The sequence below is a fragment of the Plecotus auritus genome, assembly GCF_963455305.1.
Source record: "Plecotus auritus genome assembly, chromosome: 14".
NCBI classification, from domain to species: domain Eukaryota; kingdom Metazoa; phylum Chordata; class Mammalia; order Chiroptera; family Vespertilionidae; genus Plecotus; species Plecotus auritus.
The window spans coordinates 10878707-10899431 of record NC_137780.1 but is presented as its reverse complement, the minus strand read 5'-3'; the positions used below and the strand labels follow the sequence as shown (position 1 = coordinate 10899431).

The following is a 20725-nucleotide window of genomic DNA, read 5'->3' as shown; positions in this document are numbered from 1 at the left end:
GACCCCCACTGCCAGTTCTCCATCCACTGCCACCATCGGCGGACTCATGCATCCACCGCATCTGTCTTATGTGGCTCTCCCAGCAACGTCCACCTGTCTGTAAACAGCTCTGGGGGGACTTTGGGACACGCTGGTGATGGCACGACACTACCAGCAACGTACCGGTGGCACCTCGTGCAGAGATGGGACCCCAATAAACAAGAGACCAAATGAGGGGAATTAGCAATTCCTCTTGCAAGTCTGCAGACTGAATTGTAATCCTGAAGCTGCAAGGACTGATTCCGTGTCTCACCAATCAAAAATAGAGTTCCTTTCTTTGGAGAATTTCAGCCAAAGCCATCTATGAGACAAGGACTTGAAAAATGTCCTAGGGCGGGCATAGAAATGCAAGCAGATAGGGAAGATGTTTAGCTAGTAAAGGGGTTAGAGCAGCCTTGGGCAAACTATGGCCCGCAGGCGGGATCCGGCTGTTCTATCCGGTTCTCTTGCTCTCCCCTCCGCTCCTTTACTTTGAATTTATATTAGTTCACACAAACACTCCATCCATGCTTTTGTTCCAGCCCTCTGGTCCAGTTTAAGAACCCATTGTGGCCCTCCAGTCAAAAAGTTTGCCCACCCCTGGGTTAGAGACATAGTAAGCAGAGCCAGGAGGGCACTCAGAGAAAGATTTGAAATGGAATCATCAAAACACGAGCAGCAGAAACTCAGAAGCAAAGAAACTTAAAGACTCAAAATGCCCAGCAGTAAGACTCCGTACCTCCGCCTGGATTACTCATCTTCTTCCCAGTGTCTGCTGTGTGCAAAGACCCAGTCTCATGGTAGACTTCACAGAGTTGAGTGTAGAATTGAATATTGACATATTGGATATAGTACTCGATGACTACTTGCCAAATTGGATTGAATAGTCAATAATCTGCCCCTGACCTTAAAGACCTGTTGCACGAGTACAGAAAAGGCATGCTGTTGATGTGGGCTTGCACTACGGGGGAGAGGGATTTGTCCAGGATAAAAGGAGCACGCCTCTCTGATGGGGAGGAACTGGAACCCAGTGGTAGGACGTCCTTCTTTAGACACCCTTAAAAAGGCTGAACACATGCTCTTGGAAAGCTCCCTGACAAGGACTGTCCTGTTTCGGTATCTCCTATAGAAGCTCAGGCTATGCCAGGATCAAGGGAGCCCCAGGAGATACCTGGTGAACTGAACTGTGTTACGGCCCAGAGGTGGGCCAACCCAGAAAAATCACCACTAAGCGACACTGCGTGGGATATCCATATCTCCATTTGCACATCTAGATAGATGTCCCTAGAAATTTAATTTTCTTCTTCCTCAAAGAGCCCATCATATCACATATCTATATCTATCTAAAGATACCTAACTCCACATCTATTATGGGTGATACTGTTCCGTTCATATAATCCCTGTATTTATCTATATCAGTGTGCCTATAGAGGTATAGATATGTGACACAATTGGATCTTTAAGAAAATAGAAAATTAAATTTCTATCTAATTTTACCTCAGTCTCATCCCCACGAGATATAGAGAAACAGTTTTAATATTTCCATTTAGTAGATTTGAAAATCAGGGAAAGAGAGATTCATTTATTTGCTTGAGTTAATTGTGGTCAGCAAACTAGTTGCCAATATCCCTTATATTCAGCTCAGTATATTAGTCCCATGACCACACTGCTTCTTTTAACATGTAGAAGGTTTTCACATATTTAACCCCCAAGTGAAAAAAATGACAAGTCAGATATAAACAAAGAATCTCAGCATATTAACCTGATAACCTAGGTATCTACTATCTCTCAGTACTCACCACTACTGTGAAAGCACGCACGGGGGAGATGCTAAACGTCGGGTCCTCTGGCCTCTCCTGATAGACCACGTGGTACCGGGAGATGATGCCATTGGGAGAGCCTGGCTCCGTCCAGTTCAGCAGCACTGAGTGAGCACCGGTGGCCTGAGCCCAGGGTGCCGGCAGGTCTTGGGGTGGGGCCTCCAGTGTCCGTGCTGAGGTCCACAGACTCGCCACCGAGCCCCTGGAGTTCTGGGCTCTGACCTGGTATTCATAGAGCGTGAACGGCCTCAGGGTGCCCGCAGCATCGGTAAATCCGAAGGCTCCTTCTGACCAGACAAACACCAGGGCCTCCTCGTCAGAGCCAGCAGGACGTCTGAAAGGGAACCCAGGCGGTCAGGGACAGCTGCACACTTCAAAGCCAGGTGGGCAGACAGAGGAAGACATGGCTTTGTAGGGGATTTTGGTATCAAGTCAACTTTTCAACCGTCTCTTCCTCAGATCATGATGGAAGGAGACCAGATGGAAGAGTTTACCAGAGGCCTGGTCAAATGCCATTTTCAAAATACGGTTTAAACATATAAATATATTTGGCTAATCTTAAAAAGGGAAACATTACCCATAATCACATTTTCTTGTATTAACTTGCAGACTTAAAAAAAAATTACACATGCAAATACAGGGTGTCCCCCCAAAATGTAGACATTAAGAACACTGCTTCTCATGCTTATAATTAAGGATTAATTATAATTAAGGATAAATTCCAAAGGGTTAAATCTGTGTAGGTTTGCAGGCCCTGGCCTTTGTATGTGAGGCAGGTACCAGGTAGCCGGTATGCCCCTGGGAGGGATCCATTCTAACGGACCACAGGGCTCTCGGCCAAGGTCTCCGCTCATGGAGTGTTTTCGAGGGTGTTTGCTAGGAATGTAATCCAGCAAGCGAACATACGGACTTCTATGGGGAGATAACGTTTTCCATTTTGTCTGGCTTCAACCTTCCTGTGACAATTCAATTAATTTTTTATTAAACTCTCGTGAATTCCCACACTGAGGTGTAGCCATGGTTGTCATAAAACTGACATTCTTAAAAAAAAAATGGCCTGAAAGTGTGAATTTAAAAAATGTATACTATGTAAGAGATTATTATGATGTTAGTCTCAAGTTTTATTCACTGATAGAACGAAAGAGTGCAGCCTGGTTAAGAATTTCTTTTCACTACTGAATACTTAATAAATCCATATTGTGGTGAGGTAAGTATTTTATCTGTGGTGTTAAAAACAGAATATCTTATGTCGGATAAGCTCTGAACAGAAGAGGTTGGACAGGCCACAATTATTTCTAGTTAAGATTTGGGCTTCAACTGTTCATTTACCGGGACGTGTTTCCTCTTGAGCTCTCTATGGGGAGAGAAATCACTTTTTAAGATCTCTGAACAGCCAAATGGCTGTGCTATGCTTAAACTCACCTGGGAGGTACTTCAATAATACACTTTCCAACTAGAGTTCATTTAATCTGGCTTATACTAAAAGGAAAAACAAAGTAAGTTTAAAACTTAGCACTATGTACTTGAAAAGGTAGTCGTACTGAGGCTGTCTTACTGGAACAGCCTTTTAAAGAGCTCCCTACAGCCTGTCAGTCACTTAGCCTCTGGGCTATCAGATTGACTGTCGTGGGACCACAGTGCTTGTGTTCAAGTCACCCTGACTTTACTTAATAGTGACCCCAAAGTGCAAGAGTGATGCTGCCAACTCAGATATGCCCGGGAGAAGCCGTAAAGTGCTCCTGTAAGGGAAAAAGGTGAGGGCAGTAAGATAGTTTAGGAGGGAGATTGAGAGAGTCCTCATTGACTAAGTTTTATTACAGTATCTATAATAATAAAAGCGCAATATGCTAATTAGACCGGACATCCTTCTGGACGACCTTCCGGACAAAGCCGGGGCTGCAAGGGAAGTCTGGGTCCCTGCCGGGTGCCAGAGGGAAGCCAGTGCCGGCAGCTGGGGGAAGGAAGGCTTACTCCTGCACAAATTTCGGTCATCCGGCCTCTAGTATTGTTATAATTGCTCTACTTGATTAGTTATTGCTGTTACTGTCTTACTGTACCAAATTTATAAATTAAACTTTACCATCACTATGTATGTACAGGGAAAAATTTATCATATATAGGGTTTGTGACTATCTGTGGTTTCAGAATCCACTGGGCGGGGGGGTGTCTTGAAATATATACCCCTTCAATAAAGGGGAACTACCGTATCAAAGTAACAGGAAAGCGAAACAGAGCAACAACAGTCACAGTCTTGTCCACACCAGGTTACAGTTTTGTCGTTGGTTTTTAAAGTCACAAACATCCTATCTCTGTATTGGGGCAGATACTTCTTAATGGGATGATATCACTAACAACGGAAGGGAATTTACTGCCCTGCCAGTGCGGCTCTGTGGTTGAGCGTCGACCTATGAACCAGGAGGTCATGGTTTTATTCCTGGTCAGGGCACATGCCCAGGTGGCAGGCTGGATCTCCAGGGTGGGACATGCAGGAGGCAGCCGATCAGTGATTCTCTCTCATCAGTGATGTTTCTATCTCTCTCTCTCTCTCCCTTCCTCTCTGAAATCAATAAAAATATACTTAAGGGAATTACTGAGGAGAAATCATTGGGGGAGGGGAGGGAGTTTGCAGAGAACAGAGTGACACGCGTTTTCAAAATGGGATTGGCAACTAGGTTTCCTACAATTTAATGAAAGTATCTGCATAGGCCAAACCCCGACTTTGGGTTGAGCTAAATGTGTTTCCTTCGGTGGGGCTGGAAGACAGAGGCAGCAAAGGATGAAGCAGAAATTGCAAGCCCTAACCTCCCCAGAAACACTGCAGGCTTGTGGCCGTAACTACTTAAGGAGCTCTGCGCAGTCCCAGGATGAAAGCAAACTCCGTCTACATTCTATTTCCGTCCTTACGAATCCCCGAGTCTTCCCACAGCTATCTAAGAGAAATGTGATATTGTTGTTGCCTAAGCACATTCAGACTTCGGCCGGGATCACCGACGAGTGATGCATGCCCGTGTAGGTGAATACAGTGATTGTATCTGGCGGCCCGGTGCGCCATTTCCATTTCACTTTAAATAAAAAACAAAATGTATCTGTGTCAGGCAGTGCCCTTCCCCTGTACTCAGAGGCATCACACGGGCCACAATTATGATTGTGGAGTGATTGTGTCACATTGCAGGAAGGTTTATTGCTTTTGAGCTGGCAAGGCAGTAACACATTCTGCTGCATATTACTCTTTAGATCATTGTTTGCCTGTGACGAGAATAATCAAATGCCATCAAACGCTGTCAAATTCAATTTACAGTATTTTTCATCGAAGCGGGCTTTCCGCACCCCATTCCCCGTTTTCCTGCTCGGGAGTTGCCACGGAATCGCCGCCGTAATCACGAGCTTTATTTACAAAACCGACAGAGTGGAGCCGCGTCCCGGTTTAGAGCAGACACTTCATTTCCCTCGATTCAGGGTAGGAATAGGACGTGGTTCTCTCGTGCAATTAGCATTAAGGGGATGAAAGAAATCTGCTCCCAGAGGGTGGCCAGCTTAGAGCCCTCACAAAGGTGCTCAGCGTGAAAGGAAAAATCGCATTAGCCATGTTTACAGGTGCGTGTGCATGTGAGTCAGAACTATGCCTCCTCAGCCCGCCGGCGTGGCTCAGTGGCTGAGCGTCAACCTATGAACCAGGAGGTCACGGTTCGATTCCCGGTCAAGGGCACATGCCCGGGTTGTGGGCTGGATCCCCAATGGGGGGCCTGCAGGAGGCAGCCGATCCATGATTGTCTCTCATCCTTGATGTTTCTCTCTCTCTCCCTCTCCCTTGCTCTCTGAAAGCAATAAAAATATACTAAAAAAAAAATAATGATTCTTCAAATCAACGTCTGCTGAGAAGGAATTTGGCTTGCTCATTTTGGGCAATGCCACCTGCATAACTGGAAATGCAGGAATACCTTTTCCCCCGTCATCATTTTCTGACAAACCCTCAGTGGGTCACTGAAGATTGTTCTGAACCAAAGGGTTTCAATGTCTGAAGGTGCAGAGGGACCCGAACCCCATTTCATGATGTGGCCAGGGCGCTGGGCCGCACGATGGGAGGTGTGAGGCTGCTGAAAGGAGAGACTGAAAGATGCTGACGTGGGGCTGAGGGGCTGAGGAGGAACGTGCCGTGGTCTGGTGCCTGCTGTGAAGGCCCTGCTTCTGGAAGGGGTTCTCATCTGCAAACGGCCTGTGTCTGCCATGTCTGCCATGTCTGCCCTGCAGGCCTCTTCCCTGTCTTAGATGGCGCTACGGTTCCAAAGGTAGTACCCAGGTCCATATGCTAAATCTGAACCCCCAATGTGATGGCGTTAGAAGGTGGAGCCATTTGGGGGTGTCTAGGTCATCTGAGTGGGTGGAGCCCCCATGAATGGGATTAGTGCCTTTATAAAGGGATCCCGCTGAGCTCCCCAGCTGTTGCCATCAGGTGAGGACACAGTGAAATGACTGCCCTCTAGAAACCAGAGGTGGGAGACACCGAGTTCACCCGCGCCTTGATCTTGGACTCCCCAAGAACTGTGAGCAATACATGTTTGTTGTCCAAAAGCCACCTTGTCATGGTAATTGTGTGTGTTTTTACAGCAGCCTCAACAAATTAAGACAGTCAGGTGCTTTGCCTCTTGACTCTGTTTTTGTTTTACTTTCTTCCCCATCCCATCCCGTGCCTGTCTGTCCATCTCTCCCTCTCTCATTCTTTTTCTTCCCTGGATCCATCCATTCCTCCCTCTTTCCTCTCTACCTCCCTCCCTCCCTCCTCATGATTCATTATTTATTTAAAGAAAATGTGACTTTAAAGCCATGTCCACGCTGATCAGGTGAAGACAAGATCAGAGCGAGTAATAACCCTTCACCCCAAATGTCCGTGGTCTCTGTCTCTCTGTCTCTCTCACATCCTTGCTCTCTCACTCTCTCTCTTCCTCTTGCCCCTCCTCTCTCTCTTTCCTTCTCTCCTTTCTTTCAGGTGGATACACTCAGTTCTGCACGTCCTGCTGCAAAGTGGCTGCGTTAACACCGTTAACACCGTCTGTCCTCTAAGTGGGAGTTGAGCCCTCCCCCTGCTCATGTATGAGGCCCCGCCCCCCTGCTCAGGTCTGAGAGGCCCCGCCCCCCTGCTCAGGTCTGAGAGGCCCCGCCCCCCTGCTCAGGTCTGAGAGGCCCCTCCCCCCTGCTCAGGTCTGAGAGGCCCCGCCCCCCTGCTCAGGTCTGAGAGGCCCCGCCCCCCTGCTCAGGTCTGAGAGGCCCCGCCCCCCTGCTCAGGTCTGAGAGGTCCCATTTCTGAGGATGAGAACAAGCCTTGCCAACCACCACGTGGCAGGTGATTGCCAACCACCACGTGGCAGGTGATGGGGAGCCTTAGACTTCTCCCCCCAGACCGGGTCCCTCCTCTAGGATGGCCCTGTTCTCGGGTCAGGGACCCTGAGAGGACGCTCTGCCCCTTCATCAGAGGGAAGGCTATGGGGCTCTGAGGTCTCCTCTTTCAGACCGGGCTTGGGCAGCTGCCACATGCTGGTTGGGCTCTCCCCCTCGGGTGATGTGTCGATGTTCCCAGTACCAAGCTCCGTCCCAGTGGGTGCTGCACAATCATCACTTCCCACCCCGCCCTTATGGAACCAGAAAACGTACCGGATTCTACAGCCCTGGAATCGCACACATTCTTCAATCATTAAACGTAACAACGATGGTCGATGTTACCTGTGAATAAAGTAGTGGGTGACGACTCCGTTTGGCTCTTTGGGCGGCATCCACGTAACCTCTATGCAAGCAGACCCCAGGGCTCTAAGAAGAGGGGGGCTCAGACCCATTGGGGCCGCTTCCGATGTTCTGACAAACGTCCCACTGCTCACTCCACAGCTTCCTTGGAAAAAAAATCAAGACCTTTAGTAACTTACCAAGCAGGGAAAAGATTTACATATGCATATAGAAGGTAAGGATATCATGAAAATCATTTAATCTGAACTTTCATATACACATTTCTACACATATTTTAGGTGAGCACTGTAAACCGCTACAGAATGTGAATATTGAAATACAGAATCATTTTCAGAAGATTCAGTAATTAATCAATCACATCGTTACACAAGCACAGGCAAGAAAGCTTATGCTCCTCTGAGTTGAGGTTCCTCTAATCCAGTTCATCATAGTCCTTCTAGCAACAAAGTGATAATGTGTTTATTTTTTTTCTTTCTTGTGCTGAATTTCTTTGTTGTGACCTACACATCTTCTATGCTCTTAATTTTTTTTTTTTTGCCAGTATTTTAAAAGAATGACCATCTCTCAACACATAGGAATTAAACAATTAACTTGAAGGATATTGGGTCTTCATAGCCTAGATGGAGGGACCCAGAGAGACAGAAGTTCATTTTACATGTAAATCAGGGGAACACCAATGAAAAGCTATTTCCATGTTGATTTGCTGAAGACCAGATCAGGGACAGCAATACCCTTCAAACCGAAAGGCCTTGGTCTAGTTTGCACAGAGAAGTGGGCAAACTGAGTCACACCTTCAGAATGAAAGGAGAGCAAAATCACTCACCCGCTCGCCCTAACCAACTCTAAGGGAACTAGTAGTCATCTGATGCACAAAATAAACTAGCAAACAAAATAGAAACAGACTCACAGACACAGAGAACAGACTGACAGCTGTCAGAGGCGAGGGGGTGGGGGACTGAATGCAAAAGGGGGAGGGATTAAGCAAAGAAAAACTCAGAGACACAGCAACGGTGTGGTGATTATCAGAGGGAAGGGGGTGGGGGAAGTAGAAGAGGGTAAAGGGGGAATAGCTGGTGATGGAAGGAGACCTGACTTGGGGTGGTGAGCATGCAATGCAATATACAGATGACGTATTATAGAACTGTATGCCTGAAACATGTAATTGTACTAACCAAAGTCACTGCAGTAAATTAAAAAACAAAACAAAAATGAAAACCAAGCAAAACAAAAAAAACAGAAGTTCCACCCTAGCCGGTTTGGCTCAGTGACAGCCTGGGGACTGAAGGGTCCTGGGTTCAATTCCAGTCAAGGGCACTCACCCAGGTTGTGGGCTCGACCCCCAATAGGGGGCGTGCAAGAGGCAGCCAATCAATGATTCTCATCATTAATGCTTCTGTCTATTTCTCTCCCTTCCTCTTTGAAATCAATAAAAACACATTTAAAAACAAAACAAAAAACCCCAGAAGTTCCTATGGGACATGTAACACAGTCTTATATTCAACATTTTTTAACCTAAGATGAAATACACCAATATGAGTTACATTTTTCCTTTTCTTAGCAATTGGGTGTTATATAATATAGAACATTTAAGGAAGAAGGGGGTGAGAGAGGCAGATGACTTCAATGACCACTAGTCTAAGCCACACAATTCAAGGTGACAGGTTATGTACATGAGATACGGGGTCAGGGAAGTACCTTAAAATATCTACAATTCATTTGACTCGTAACTCAACTTCTAAATAATGCCCCCTTTCCCACCAGCCCCGCCTGAATAAAATTTAAATAGAACCAAGGTGACCACATTGCCCATGCAATTTTTGTAATACCCCATTCGTCTTATACTATCCGTGATCCCTCTATGCGATGCAGGTGTTTTTCCTTTCAAGGGCCTGATAAAACAAGACTTTGCAAAACCACTATTTTAATTCTATATTTAAATATTCATGATTTAATGTGCAGAAATGCATAATGCTCCACTCAATGCCAGGCGCTGATTTTTCTGGGTAAATAGCTCAGGACAAATGAGAAATGAAATGTTAGCCTTTGTATTTGAATTAAGAATCTATTCCTTCTTTTTTAAATATATAAAATGCTTTTTTTATATAAAAGCCCAGAACAAGCATCTGAAAGACATTCACCATTTTGACACGCTTGTATCCTTATCTCATACGGTGTAAATGGAGCCAAATTTCCCAGCAGGATGGACTGACGCTGACCCACAGCGGAGGTGACAGGTGCCACGCTGCCAGCATTGAGTAGGACACTGTACTCCACGGGCACCTGGGGGATCAGTATCCCTACAGAGAGAGAGAGAAAGAGTAAAAACATATGTGTACGCTGCACAGATGGCCAACAAATGTCTGTCTCTTAAGAACAACATACATTTAAACTTTTATAACATAAAGGCGTATTATTGATTAATATTGCAATTAATAACAGCATGAAACGTAAACTGGGAAATACCAGAATGCATATTCCAAAGTAAGAAATGGGCATCACCATTAAAAAAACAAATGAAGTAAAACAGTTCTTTTCAAAGAGATACTCCGCAGGCAAATAAATACAAAGCACATTTCACCTCTTAAAAAGTACAAGGCCATTAGAAATGGTGTCATATGCTTTCCTAGGCTTACTCTTAAGGTATATATATAAATCCCCACCAGTTTCACTTGTGACAATAATTTTTCTGTAGGCATTGTGTACGCATCCAGTACGACACGGATCTTTGACATAATAGCCCATAAAGTATCCAAATCAGAACCTACCTAGAGAATTCCCAGCGCATTAATTATGGAGGCAGGACAGTCCACTCTGTCAGTGTGCCTTAAGGATCTGAATACATATGAAATTTGGGCTTGAAAACTGTCATTTTCACAATGCATCCCAACGAAAGGAGGTCTTGTCATGTTAGCCTCTTCACAATCCAGTCATATGATTTAATGTCTGTAAGCTGTATTTGGTCACGCTCAACATACACACTGGCTCAAGGGGAGGAATGGGCCTTGAATGAGGAACATAATAAGCTTTCCCATGAAATTTTCTCATTGATCTGACAATCACAACATTTGTGGGTTTAATTATTTACCCTTGTAGTTCTTTTTTTTAAAAAAATATTTTATTGATTTTTTAAGAGGGATAGAGAGCTAGAAACATCGATGAGAGAGAAACATCGATCAGCTGCCTCTTGCACAACCCCCACTGGGGATGTGCCCGCAACCAAGTTACGTGCCCTTGACCGGAATCGAACCTGGGACCCTTCAGTCCACAGGCTGACGCTCTATCAACTGAGCCAAACCGGTTTTGGCTACCCTTGTAGTTCTTAAGTGTAACTTTGTCATAGAAACAATGGAATCTACAGCACAGGACTCAACCCACGAGGCGAGGTCTGAAGAGTGCCATGTGGTTTTGCTTTTGGCAGCGTGGCCTCAGTGTACCAACGGCACAAGAGGCGGTACACACCAGAGATGGGGAACTTGTGAAACAGATAAAACAGGAGTCTCTGAAGGAAACACTGATCGCAGGCAACGGCCTGGTCACGTGTTTCCTTTGGAAAAGTGCTAGACTGTGCTGCGCTCAGACTGAGAATTTTAACTTTAAATGCAGAACCTCCTGGTTAAACCACCTTTTACATTTTAATCCTCACCCGAGGATATTTTCCCATTGACTTTAGAGAAAGAGGAAGAGAGAGGGAAAGACAGAGAGAAACAGCAACGTGACAGAGACACATCGACTGGTTGCCTCCTGCACGTGCCCTGACCAGGGCCTTGGCTAGGGAGGAACCTGCAACCGAGGTATGTGCCCTTGACCAGAAGAGGACCTGGGACCCTTCGGTCCACAGGAGGACACTCTATCCACTGAGCCAAGCTGGCTAGGGCTCTTTCACATTTTGAATGTAAAGCTTCCTGCGCACCCACTCCTGGGGATTGGGCCTGCAACCCGGGCAGGGAATCTAACCAGTGACCTCCTGGTGCACTTGACGATGCCGAACCCACTGAGCACCACGGGCTGGGCTAGACACAGTCCTGACCTAGCTTTAAACACGGCCAGCCAAAGCACGAACCTGCAAAGGCACTTTTCACATCCTGGCTAATCAGAAGTCAATGTCCTTCACGTACACCTAGGAGGTGTGGAGGCAGAAAATGCTCCTTGACGCTGCGAGCATGTCAAACACTGACACGCGTGCAGGAACGAGGCCCCTCCACTGTCACAACTTCCAGGAGTGACATGACAGCCCCCCGTGTCCCCGCCAACCCCGTGCCATTGGGAAGGAGTCTGAACCGGCCCAGCCCCCTGGTATTCGGATGGCGGAATGGATTGAAGTGGGCATGTTTGTGAAAGTCAGCTCGGGAGCCCCGAGACCAGGTTAGCCCCCGAGTTCACACATTGATGTCAGACCGAGAGGAGCAGTGGAAAGCCGAGTGAGCCAATTTACCCTAAGTGCAAATGGCAGCGGCGTTACTCCGTGTCAGACCTACCCGTCGCCCTGTGACAGGCTGCCACAGCCCATTTCCTTGCTCGCTAAAGAACAAGGGGCCCGGTGGTTAATATTCCTTGCAGGGCCCCTTTCATAATTTACAACAACTAGATGCTGATAGGTTATTTAACATTTATGAAGTTAAGATGTAATCAGAAAAACCCTGATTATCTTTACAAATACAAAAGTTAAATTATTCCACCTCTCTCTCTCTCTCTCTGGTTTCATTTCTCAGCAGGTGCGTACTTTACAATGGGACCAGTCAATCAATCCTTAAAATATATATATATTTTTAAGAGCTGGAACAGGAACAATTCTAACAGGAAAACTATTCATTTGGCTTGATCGTCTCATTCACTTCAAAACATTGGTTGCACTTAACATACTGCTTTTAAGAAGTCAGCCTGAATCCACTCTCCTTGGTCCAGGTAGGAATAGCATGGTTATGTCCTCTGGGGGGTGTGAAAGTGAAACACACATCCATACCAACTGCATGGGCATCTTACAGAGTCTGTATAACAGTCGCCACCTTGTGCACTCTGCCCTATTACACAGCAGCGTTCTTGGCAGGAGGGACAAGGCCTCATTCTTTATAACCTTCACAGTGTCCAGAATCACGCCTTACCCGTGGGTGGGGCTCAGGAAACACTCTCATGTCAGTGACAATGAGTGGATGAGTTAATCTATCCAAATGCAAATGAACTGCATCCATGATGATTAAGCTACAAGCACCGTGACCCTCATGGGTTCCTGGTGAACTACCCTTGAACTACTTTGCCCTCGTTCATATGTGCAGTATCTACAGCAAAGTTTGTGAGCTTTTGATCAGTATCGGAGTAGAATGCAGAAAAAATCATTTACTTCCCACACTGTTTACACAGAAAAATAGTGAGAAAATATAGCACAGTGGTTGTGACCACAGAATTTGGAGTCAGACTCATTGTGATTCGGCTGTGACACCGATGTGACTAACCAAGAAAAATAGCTCATCACATCCACATTGACTTTCCTCATTGGTACTATAGGGGAAACCATAGCCCACTACAAGGTGCACTGAGCATTCACTGAGATATGTGTTAATTCTGTACAAAAATGCCCAGTACACATCAGAAGTCAATAAAGTGGGATACGGTTAGTAAACTCCCAAAGCAAAGGCAGCAAAAGCAAAGCGAACAAGTGGGACCACAGCAAACGAAAAAGCTTCTGTCCAGTAAAGGAAGCCACCAACACAATGAAAAGGCAGACTAAGAAACAGGAGGAAATACATATAAGCTACATACATGATAAGGGTTAAATATCCAAATTACAGGGAACTCATACAACTCAATAGCAAAAACAGCAACAACAAAAGCAAACAAACAAACAAATAAAAATAACCTAATTTAAAAAATGGATAAAGGACATGAAGAAACCTTTTTCAAAAAAAAGATACACAAATGGAAGGGTGCAATCCTTCAGTTGTAAGATGAATAAGGTCTGAGGATCTAATGCATCACATGGTCACTATATTTGAAAACACTGTGTTCTATAATTGGAATTTGCTAAAAGAGAATTTAAGTGTTCTAATAAAAACATGCAAATAAACCAAAAATCATTAATATGAATTCTGCATTTCTCCTGAAACTCACCACTGCTTGTCACTTGGTTATAAGTGAAACACTTGCCCATGTTGAATCATCCCATTTAATGCAACATGGATTCTTAGACATCTGAATGCCCATTTTCCCTTTTAGTGGACAGTATCTGATCTAATACACTGCAGCCGATGATCTAACAGAACGCCAAGTGGCCCAGTGTCTACAGAAAGGCCATCCTGTGGCTAGCTACCTTTAATCAAAACTTGATTAATAAAAAACATTTCTATTCCTAAGCAATATTAATTGAAATTTCTCAGTAGAAGAACTGTCGCCAATTCTTTTCTTTAATGGACTCAGAGATACACGTGGAAGGAAAAACACAAGTATTCCGACATTATGCGTGAAGCCTAAATAACTCACCATCTTTAGGGAGGAAAAGTGTGTGCTGAATGCGATGACATGGTTAATCAGAACATGACTAAGGGCTAGCGGAGTTCAAAATACAGTCATCACCTGGATAAATGAGAAAGGCTCATTACTGCATCCAGAGCTTAAATAATTTTGAATGTTTAGATTCTCAAACAGCAGGGAGACAGCAGGGAGATCTGTCTCCATTATTCTGAGTAAACCATGTGTGTACCATGAAGTAATGTGCGTCCTCATTTTCTATACATTTGCACCCGTTAAGGCAGTGTGGTCTCTTTCATATCAATGTGCGAGTCCTGACCCAAGGTCCAGAGCTGGTGAGAGGTGGGAAGACATGTTTGGGAATAAACCAACCTGGTCTACATCGTCCACAGATTTGAACAGTAATGGCCAGCGTGGACCCAGTGCCGGCCAGATGTTTTGCAGTGCTGTCTGGCTGCCTTCACAGAGCAGCAATGCAGAGCAGGCATTTCATCTCTCTTCCACAGAGAGAAATCTCAAGATATTTATGAACGGAAAACCCACTTAATTGCCTCGGTGTTTTTCTATAGCCAACCAACCACCTTGACTTTGTTCTCTGAGCAACTTACTTGTGTGAGGTCCCTCTGTCCATACAGACCAAAAACCAAAATACACATAAAAAACCCCACCCAGTTAATTTTCCCACTATTTTCACTTTGGGCATTCAAAGGAAACTGGTTTGATTTATGTTTTCGGATAATTAATTTTACTGAGTGTGGGTGATTCATAGTCCCTAATCTTGCGGGATCTTTAAGAAAGGTTATCTTCCTCGATTCCATCTAAGAACTTCTTTTAAAAATATTTTTATTGATTTCAGAGAAGAAGAGAGAGGCAGAGAGAGACAGAAATATCAATGATGAGAGAGAATCATTGATTGGCTGCCTCCTGCACAACCCCGACTGGGGATCGAGCCCACAACCCGGGCATGTGCCCTGACCAGGAATCCAACTGTGACCTCCTGGTTCATAGGTCGATGCTCAACCTCTGAGCCATGCCAATTGGGCTACCCAGGAGATTCGTGCTCAGTAAATGTGGGGTTGAGTCGCTGTCATCGCACAAGCTTTCCAGGTGATTCTTATGCTCATTCAGGTTGAGAAACTCCAGGTCTGGGTGGCTGTGCCCGTTTCTCAGCTCTGCCTATGATGCAATATCTTGTAATGGCAGGAGGCCCTGATCTATACCCAGACAGCTCCTGATTGTGAACAAATAAACAGCTCCCAGTCATTACAGGTTTGTTTTCTTCCTGTTTAAAATATATATTTGTGACAATCCAGGAACAGAAAAATATTTTTATTATCCCAATCAAAACACAGCATGAGGTATTTCCCAATAAAATCAACCATAGATTATACACGAGTCAAAATCACCGGCCTGTTTACTGAGTTCAAAATCCTTCTAGGCCCCGGGAAAAGAGTGTAATTTAAGATTTTAATCTTTCCATATATTACAGGGTTTCTGTAATGGATTTTGTGCATCTGAAACTAAAAGATTGACAGGTCTGGATATTATAGATTTATTAACCATTGGTTACACGGGCAGAGTTAGTGTGTAAACCTCTTCTGCAATAGCCCCCGGGCTGGGTTAGAATGAGCAATTTCTGCAAAGCTTGTGGTAGACAAGAGTTAAGATTCTATTAAAGAAGCAAAAGTTGTATTATATGTCACAATGATCCTTTTCTAAATGGAAACATTTTTCATTAAACGCAGATATAGGATGTTGAACTCAAACAAAAAATGGCAAAATACTGGGAAATCTGAAAGAATTCTTAAAAATGGACTAACCCACTCCTGCTGTTTTATCGTCATGAAAATGGGGGCCTTGGGACCTAGCAAATGTTGGAGCAAATACAGTTTTAAAAAGTGAGTAATTAAAGGCAAAAATAATTATTTGAAAATCACTGCCACTACCTAGAATATTTCAAACCAGATAATGCCAATCATATATATTACCTCATTCAGTCTTTATAATGACTCTCTACATGCAGGAACTGCCATTTTTTCATTTTACAGATGGGGTGACGTCAAGTCAGAGAGAAAAAATGGCTGTTTAAGGTGGCATCGCCGGGATCTGAATCCTCGTTTTCTCATCCACCCCACTTTGGGTGTCTTAAAAGAAAGAGGTTTCCAAATCCTTACGAAGTGTGAAGTCTTCAGATGATCAGTGGCCACTTAGGGGTGTGATAATGTTAAAAGCACAGGTGACTTGATGAGCCAGGGACCTGCCTGGCCACAGGGCTCTCTGAGAGTCTGGCTGGTAGAGGACCCTGGTCTGAGGCTGAGAACCTGCCAGTCAGTAGGGTGGATCTGGTGTCAGACGGGCTCGGTTCGGCCTCATTTCCCGTGGCACGAAAACATGATGGAACTACTAAAATGCCAAGGAGCAATATGCCGAAGGTCGCGAGACAGCGATGCTATTCCGAGAAAGCAGAAATCAGTGCATTGATATACGTGTGAAGAAGCAGACATTTTTAGGCTCCGGTACTTGAAATAAAAGTGTTGCTTTGATAGAATAACATATATCTGTGTATCTATATGTCTCTATCTACACACCTAAACCTGTATCTATCTATATGTAGGTATGCATATATAACTTACACATGCACAGCTGCAAAAGTGTGGCTTGGATTATTTTGTTTATATTATTTAGGAAACATGATTTCCTAAATTCACATACATAAAATCCTTACTTGCAATTAATGTCCTCTAAAATGTTTCACACACACACACACACACACACACACACACACACACACTGTATTTATTATATTTATTTATTTACCTGGTGGGGTCCAAGCTACGAATACGGAGTAAGGCCCAATCACGGTGATATTGTGTGGAGGCGAGATTTCCTCTGGTGTCAGGAGAGGTGTTTGTACAAGGTACTCGTCACTAAAACTACTGCCGCCTCCAGTTGTGGCTTGCAACTTGTAAATGTATCTAAATCAGAAAACAAAGAATGCTGCAAGGCAATGAACAAGAGACCTGAACAATGGTCACTGGTTTTTCTACCCACAGCTGAGTCCTAAATTTGCGGCAACTGCAAACTCCTTGTTCCCTGTTCAGAAACTGTGCCATTGCCTAGCACAGTTCATCTAGCACGGGCAGGATTGCCTGCAGATAATCACTATTTCTGTCCCTCCCCACTTTATTTTAAATAATATATTTTTATTGATTTCAGAGAGGAAGGGAGAGGGAGATAGAGAAACATCAGTGATGAGAGAGAATCATCGATTGGCTGCCTCCTGCACATCCCACATTGGGGATCAAGCCTGCAACCTGGGCATGTGCCCTGACCTGGAATGGAACTGTGTCCTCCTGGTTCATAGGTTGACACGTAACCACTGAGCCACTTTATTTTTAACCCTCTAGCAATCCACTGCTTTTCTTCAAGACTTCAGGAGCATCTTGGAGTGTGCTAGTACACTGTAGGATTCCAATTAATCTTCCACATTTTTAAATGGGTTAGAGTTCAGGGAAATATGTTTAGAGGAAGATGTTTCTAAATTGATCTGCCATTCTCCACAATAAAACTAAATTGATCTTTATTCTCTGCAATGAAACATCTGTTGATCTAAAATATATCTTGTCTCTGCTGAGAAATGAATTGCAAATAGGTGGATTTCCCCCCTAAAACCACTGAGGTCTATAGATAGTGTAGCAAGCAGAGAAAACATTGCACCAGAAGAAAAGGTAGTTGACGTAAAACAAAACTCTTTAAATTTCTTTTAGTGCTAGTTTAGGAATGCATGTATTTGAAGATGTGATAATTTTAAAGTTTAATACTTTGTGTTTTTTATATACTTAAAAATTCTCATGCTTTCAAGTCATCTAGAAGAAGTATCCTGAAGACTAACATAATGAGCTAGCTCTTGGATCATTGACATCTGAAATGGATTCAATGATCTTATCAGCTATTCAATGGCTAATGAATGAGGAGATTAACTAATTAACTGAATATTGTTTCAGTGGGAGATACACTCTTTTCAACCCTGAAAAATCTAAAAATCTAACTGCTTGATTGGCGAAGTTTGCTTAGTTTACCTGCTATTGGGCGCCAGGTTTTGATCAGTGAAATGCTGATCCTCGCTGCCCCCCAGGAAAACCGAGGTCCCGTTACGAATCAGCTGGTACTGAGAAATGAGGCCGTTGGGCCTTTCCGGCGGGCTCCAGTATAATTCCACGGCTGTCGAATTGATGATAATGTGTCGAGGTGTCGCCCACACACCTGGCAACAAATAGCACAATGAGGTTTCAGTGTTAGGATACAATACACGCCTCAACGTCATAGCATATTCAGATACGCTTACCTGTTGAGAAAACAAATCTCATGGCAAACGAGAAGGTATTTTTACTTTGGAGGGGAAATGCATAATTGGGTGCACATATAGATATACACATGTATTTTTTATTGCTTTATTTTATTTTTGAATTGCCCTTAAGAAGTGAATGTCATCCAAGTAGGGATGAGAAATTTCTCTGACGTGGCTGTTACTCCGAATGTACTGGTAACCAAGACCTGAGGGACTATGTGAAAGCAACATAGCCTAGAATTTACCTGAATTATCCACGTCACCAAAGCCTCCTTTCTCTTTGCCTCTCTGACACCACGTGCTGTTGCTTTTCCTCCTTTATCTCGGCCACTCCCTGCAGCCCCACAGGCTCCGTTTCCCCTACTGGACCTCAAAGTGGCTTAGTCCTCAGAGACCTAGGTCATCGCCTTTCCTCTTCCCTCCCTTCCTCCCCTTTTCTCTCCTCTTTCCCAAAACTCACTTTCTACGTGATCTCCACACAGTCTTGGTTTTCTGGATCATCTGCATGCTGAACACACCCAAGTGCCAATCACGAGACTGAAACTCTCTCCCCAGCGTCAGTCTCATGAATCTAACTGTCTACCTGACACCTCCATTTGGATGACTAATTACATATAGAAAACTTCAAACATCCAAAACGGAACTCCAGGTTTTCCTGTCTACAAGCTGCTCATTTCCCGATGTTGTCCATCTATTGGGCAAAAAATTATTCTGGAGGCTTTCACTTTTCGCACCCTCAAATGCAATCTATCATCAAGTCTTGCAGGTTCTACCCTGAATGCATATCGTTCGCTATATTTTTACGCCATATTTCATTTTAATATTTATAACGGTGCATTCTCCCCCACACACGCATATATGTCTATGTATGCCAATGCAATCTTTTTAAAAGAATAGATTTTTATTGATTTCAAGAGTAAATGGGAGGGAGGGAGAGGGAGAGGGAGAGGGAGAGGGAGAGAGAGAATCATTGATCAGGTGCCTCCTGCACAACCCCCACTGGGGATCGAGCCCAAAATCTGGGCATGTGCTCTGACTGGGAATTGAACTGTGACCTCCTGGTTCATAGGTCAACACTCAAACACTGAGCCATGCCAGTCAGGCCAATGCAATCTTTATAAAACATATAACCCTTTTAAAATGATCCACATAATATCCACTCCTATGCTAACCTGGGTGGCCCTACATTTTTCTGGCTCTGGACTACCAGGCACTCTTCTCTCCATCCACAAAAGACTCCTTTATCCCCAGAATGTTTCAAGTTCTTTCCCACGTCTGGGCTTCTGCCCTTCCATTCCTTCTGCCTAGAATACTTTGTTCATGACACCGTGATATTTTTGCACTTGAACTTTACAGTTCAACAATGTGTGTAAATATCCCCTTGTCAGGGAGGTCTTAATTAACCCCCCTTCCCTAACTCTAACTTTAATCCTATAAAATGATCCCAACCTAGTTCCTCTCTATCATATGCCCATTTCTATTTCCCTTTTAACACTCCTAGCATCATATCCCTCCTCTTTCTTCGATATTATCATTATCTTCATGTTGTTACGACCATACAGTTTACTTCTTTCCACTGTGTCAGTACAGTTTGCTCTATGGGTCTTCCCTGTGTTATATGTCAGCCTTTGTAGATAGCACAATGCCTAATAAATGCTGAATGAACACATTAGTTGGAAATAGCTCTCCTGTAAATTACTATGCTAAGCATTCCAGGCAGTTCCAGCAATGACAGGGATGACTAAGACATGGCTCATTCCTTTAAGGAGCCTACCATTCTGTTTAAAGGATAAAATATGTGCACAAATAACTCATTCTGGGTCAAACATTCAAGTATTCTTACAGATGTACAAACATACTGGTAGGGAACCTAATGACGAGGAAGTCCAATCCCATTACTTCATGTTGTCACCTAGGTATGTTCTGAAGGGACACTGTCACCCTCTTCTTCAGCTTTTAAAAACCCAGTTCAATATTAGGTTCCTTTAATGAGTAGTTTTTGCTTGACTGTCTCTCCTGTGTAAGTTACTCAGTTATGGGTAAGATCCTGAAACTTTTAAAGAAAAATTTTCAGGAAATTCAATGCAATTTATTTAGAGCAGTGGTCGGCAAATTGCGGCTCGCGAGCCACCGCGGTTTGCCGCTCTGTTGACTAATGAGTTTGCCGACCACTGATTTAGAGTGATTTCAAAATGGCTCAGACTTGCTGATTGTCTAAGGCAGTGGTCGGCACTCTGCGGCTCGCGAGCCACATGCGGCTCTTTGGCCCCTTGAGTGTGGGTCTTCCACAAAATACCACAGCCTGGGTGAGTCTATTTTGAAGAAGTGGCATTAGAAGAAGTTTAAA

At 44.2% G+C, this 20725-nt stretch overlaps 1 protein-coding gene across 1 annotated transcript in view; it reads right to left on the bottom strand.

The window, feature by feature from the left end:
- USH2A (usherin) overlaps nucleotides 1-20725 on the bottom strand; it is a gene marked incomplete at its 5' end in the record, with an annotated part of 419390 nt that overhangs the window by 68344 nt on the left and 330321 nt on the right. Inside the window, 5 exons of the mRNA XM_080650916.1 lie at nucleotides 1818-2172; nucleotides 7554-7716; nucleotides 9710-9868; nucleotides 16848-17005; nucleotides 18110-18293. Of these exons, the coding sequence (XP_080507042.1) occupies nucleotides 1818-2172; nucleotides 7554-7716; nucleotides 9710-9868; nucleotides 16848-17005; nucleotides 18110-18293 (1019 nt within the window). The remainder of the gene's footprint in view (nucleotides 1-1817; nucleotides 2173-7553; nucleotides 7717-9709; nucleotides 9869-16847; nucleotides 17006-18109; nucleotides 18294-20725) is intronic.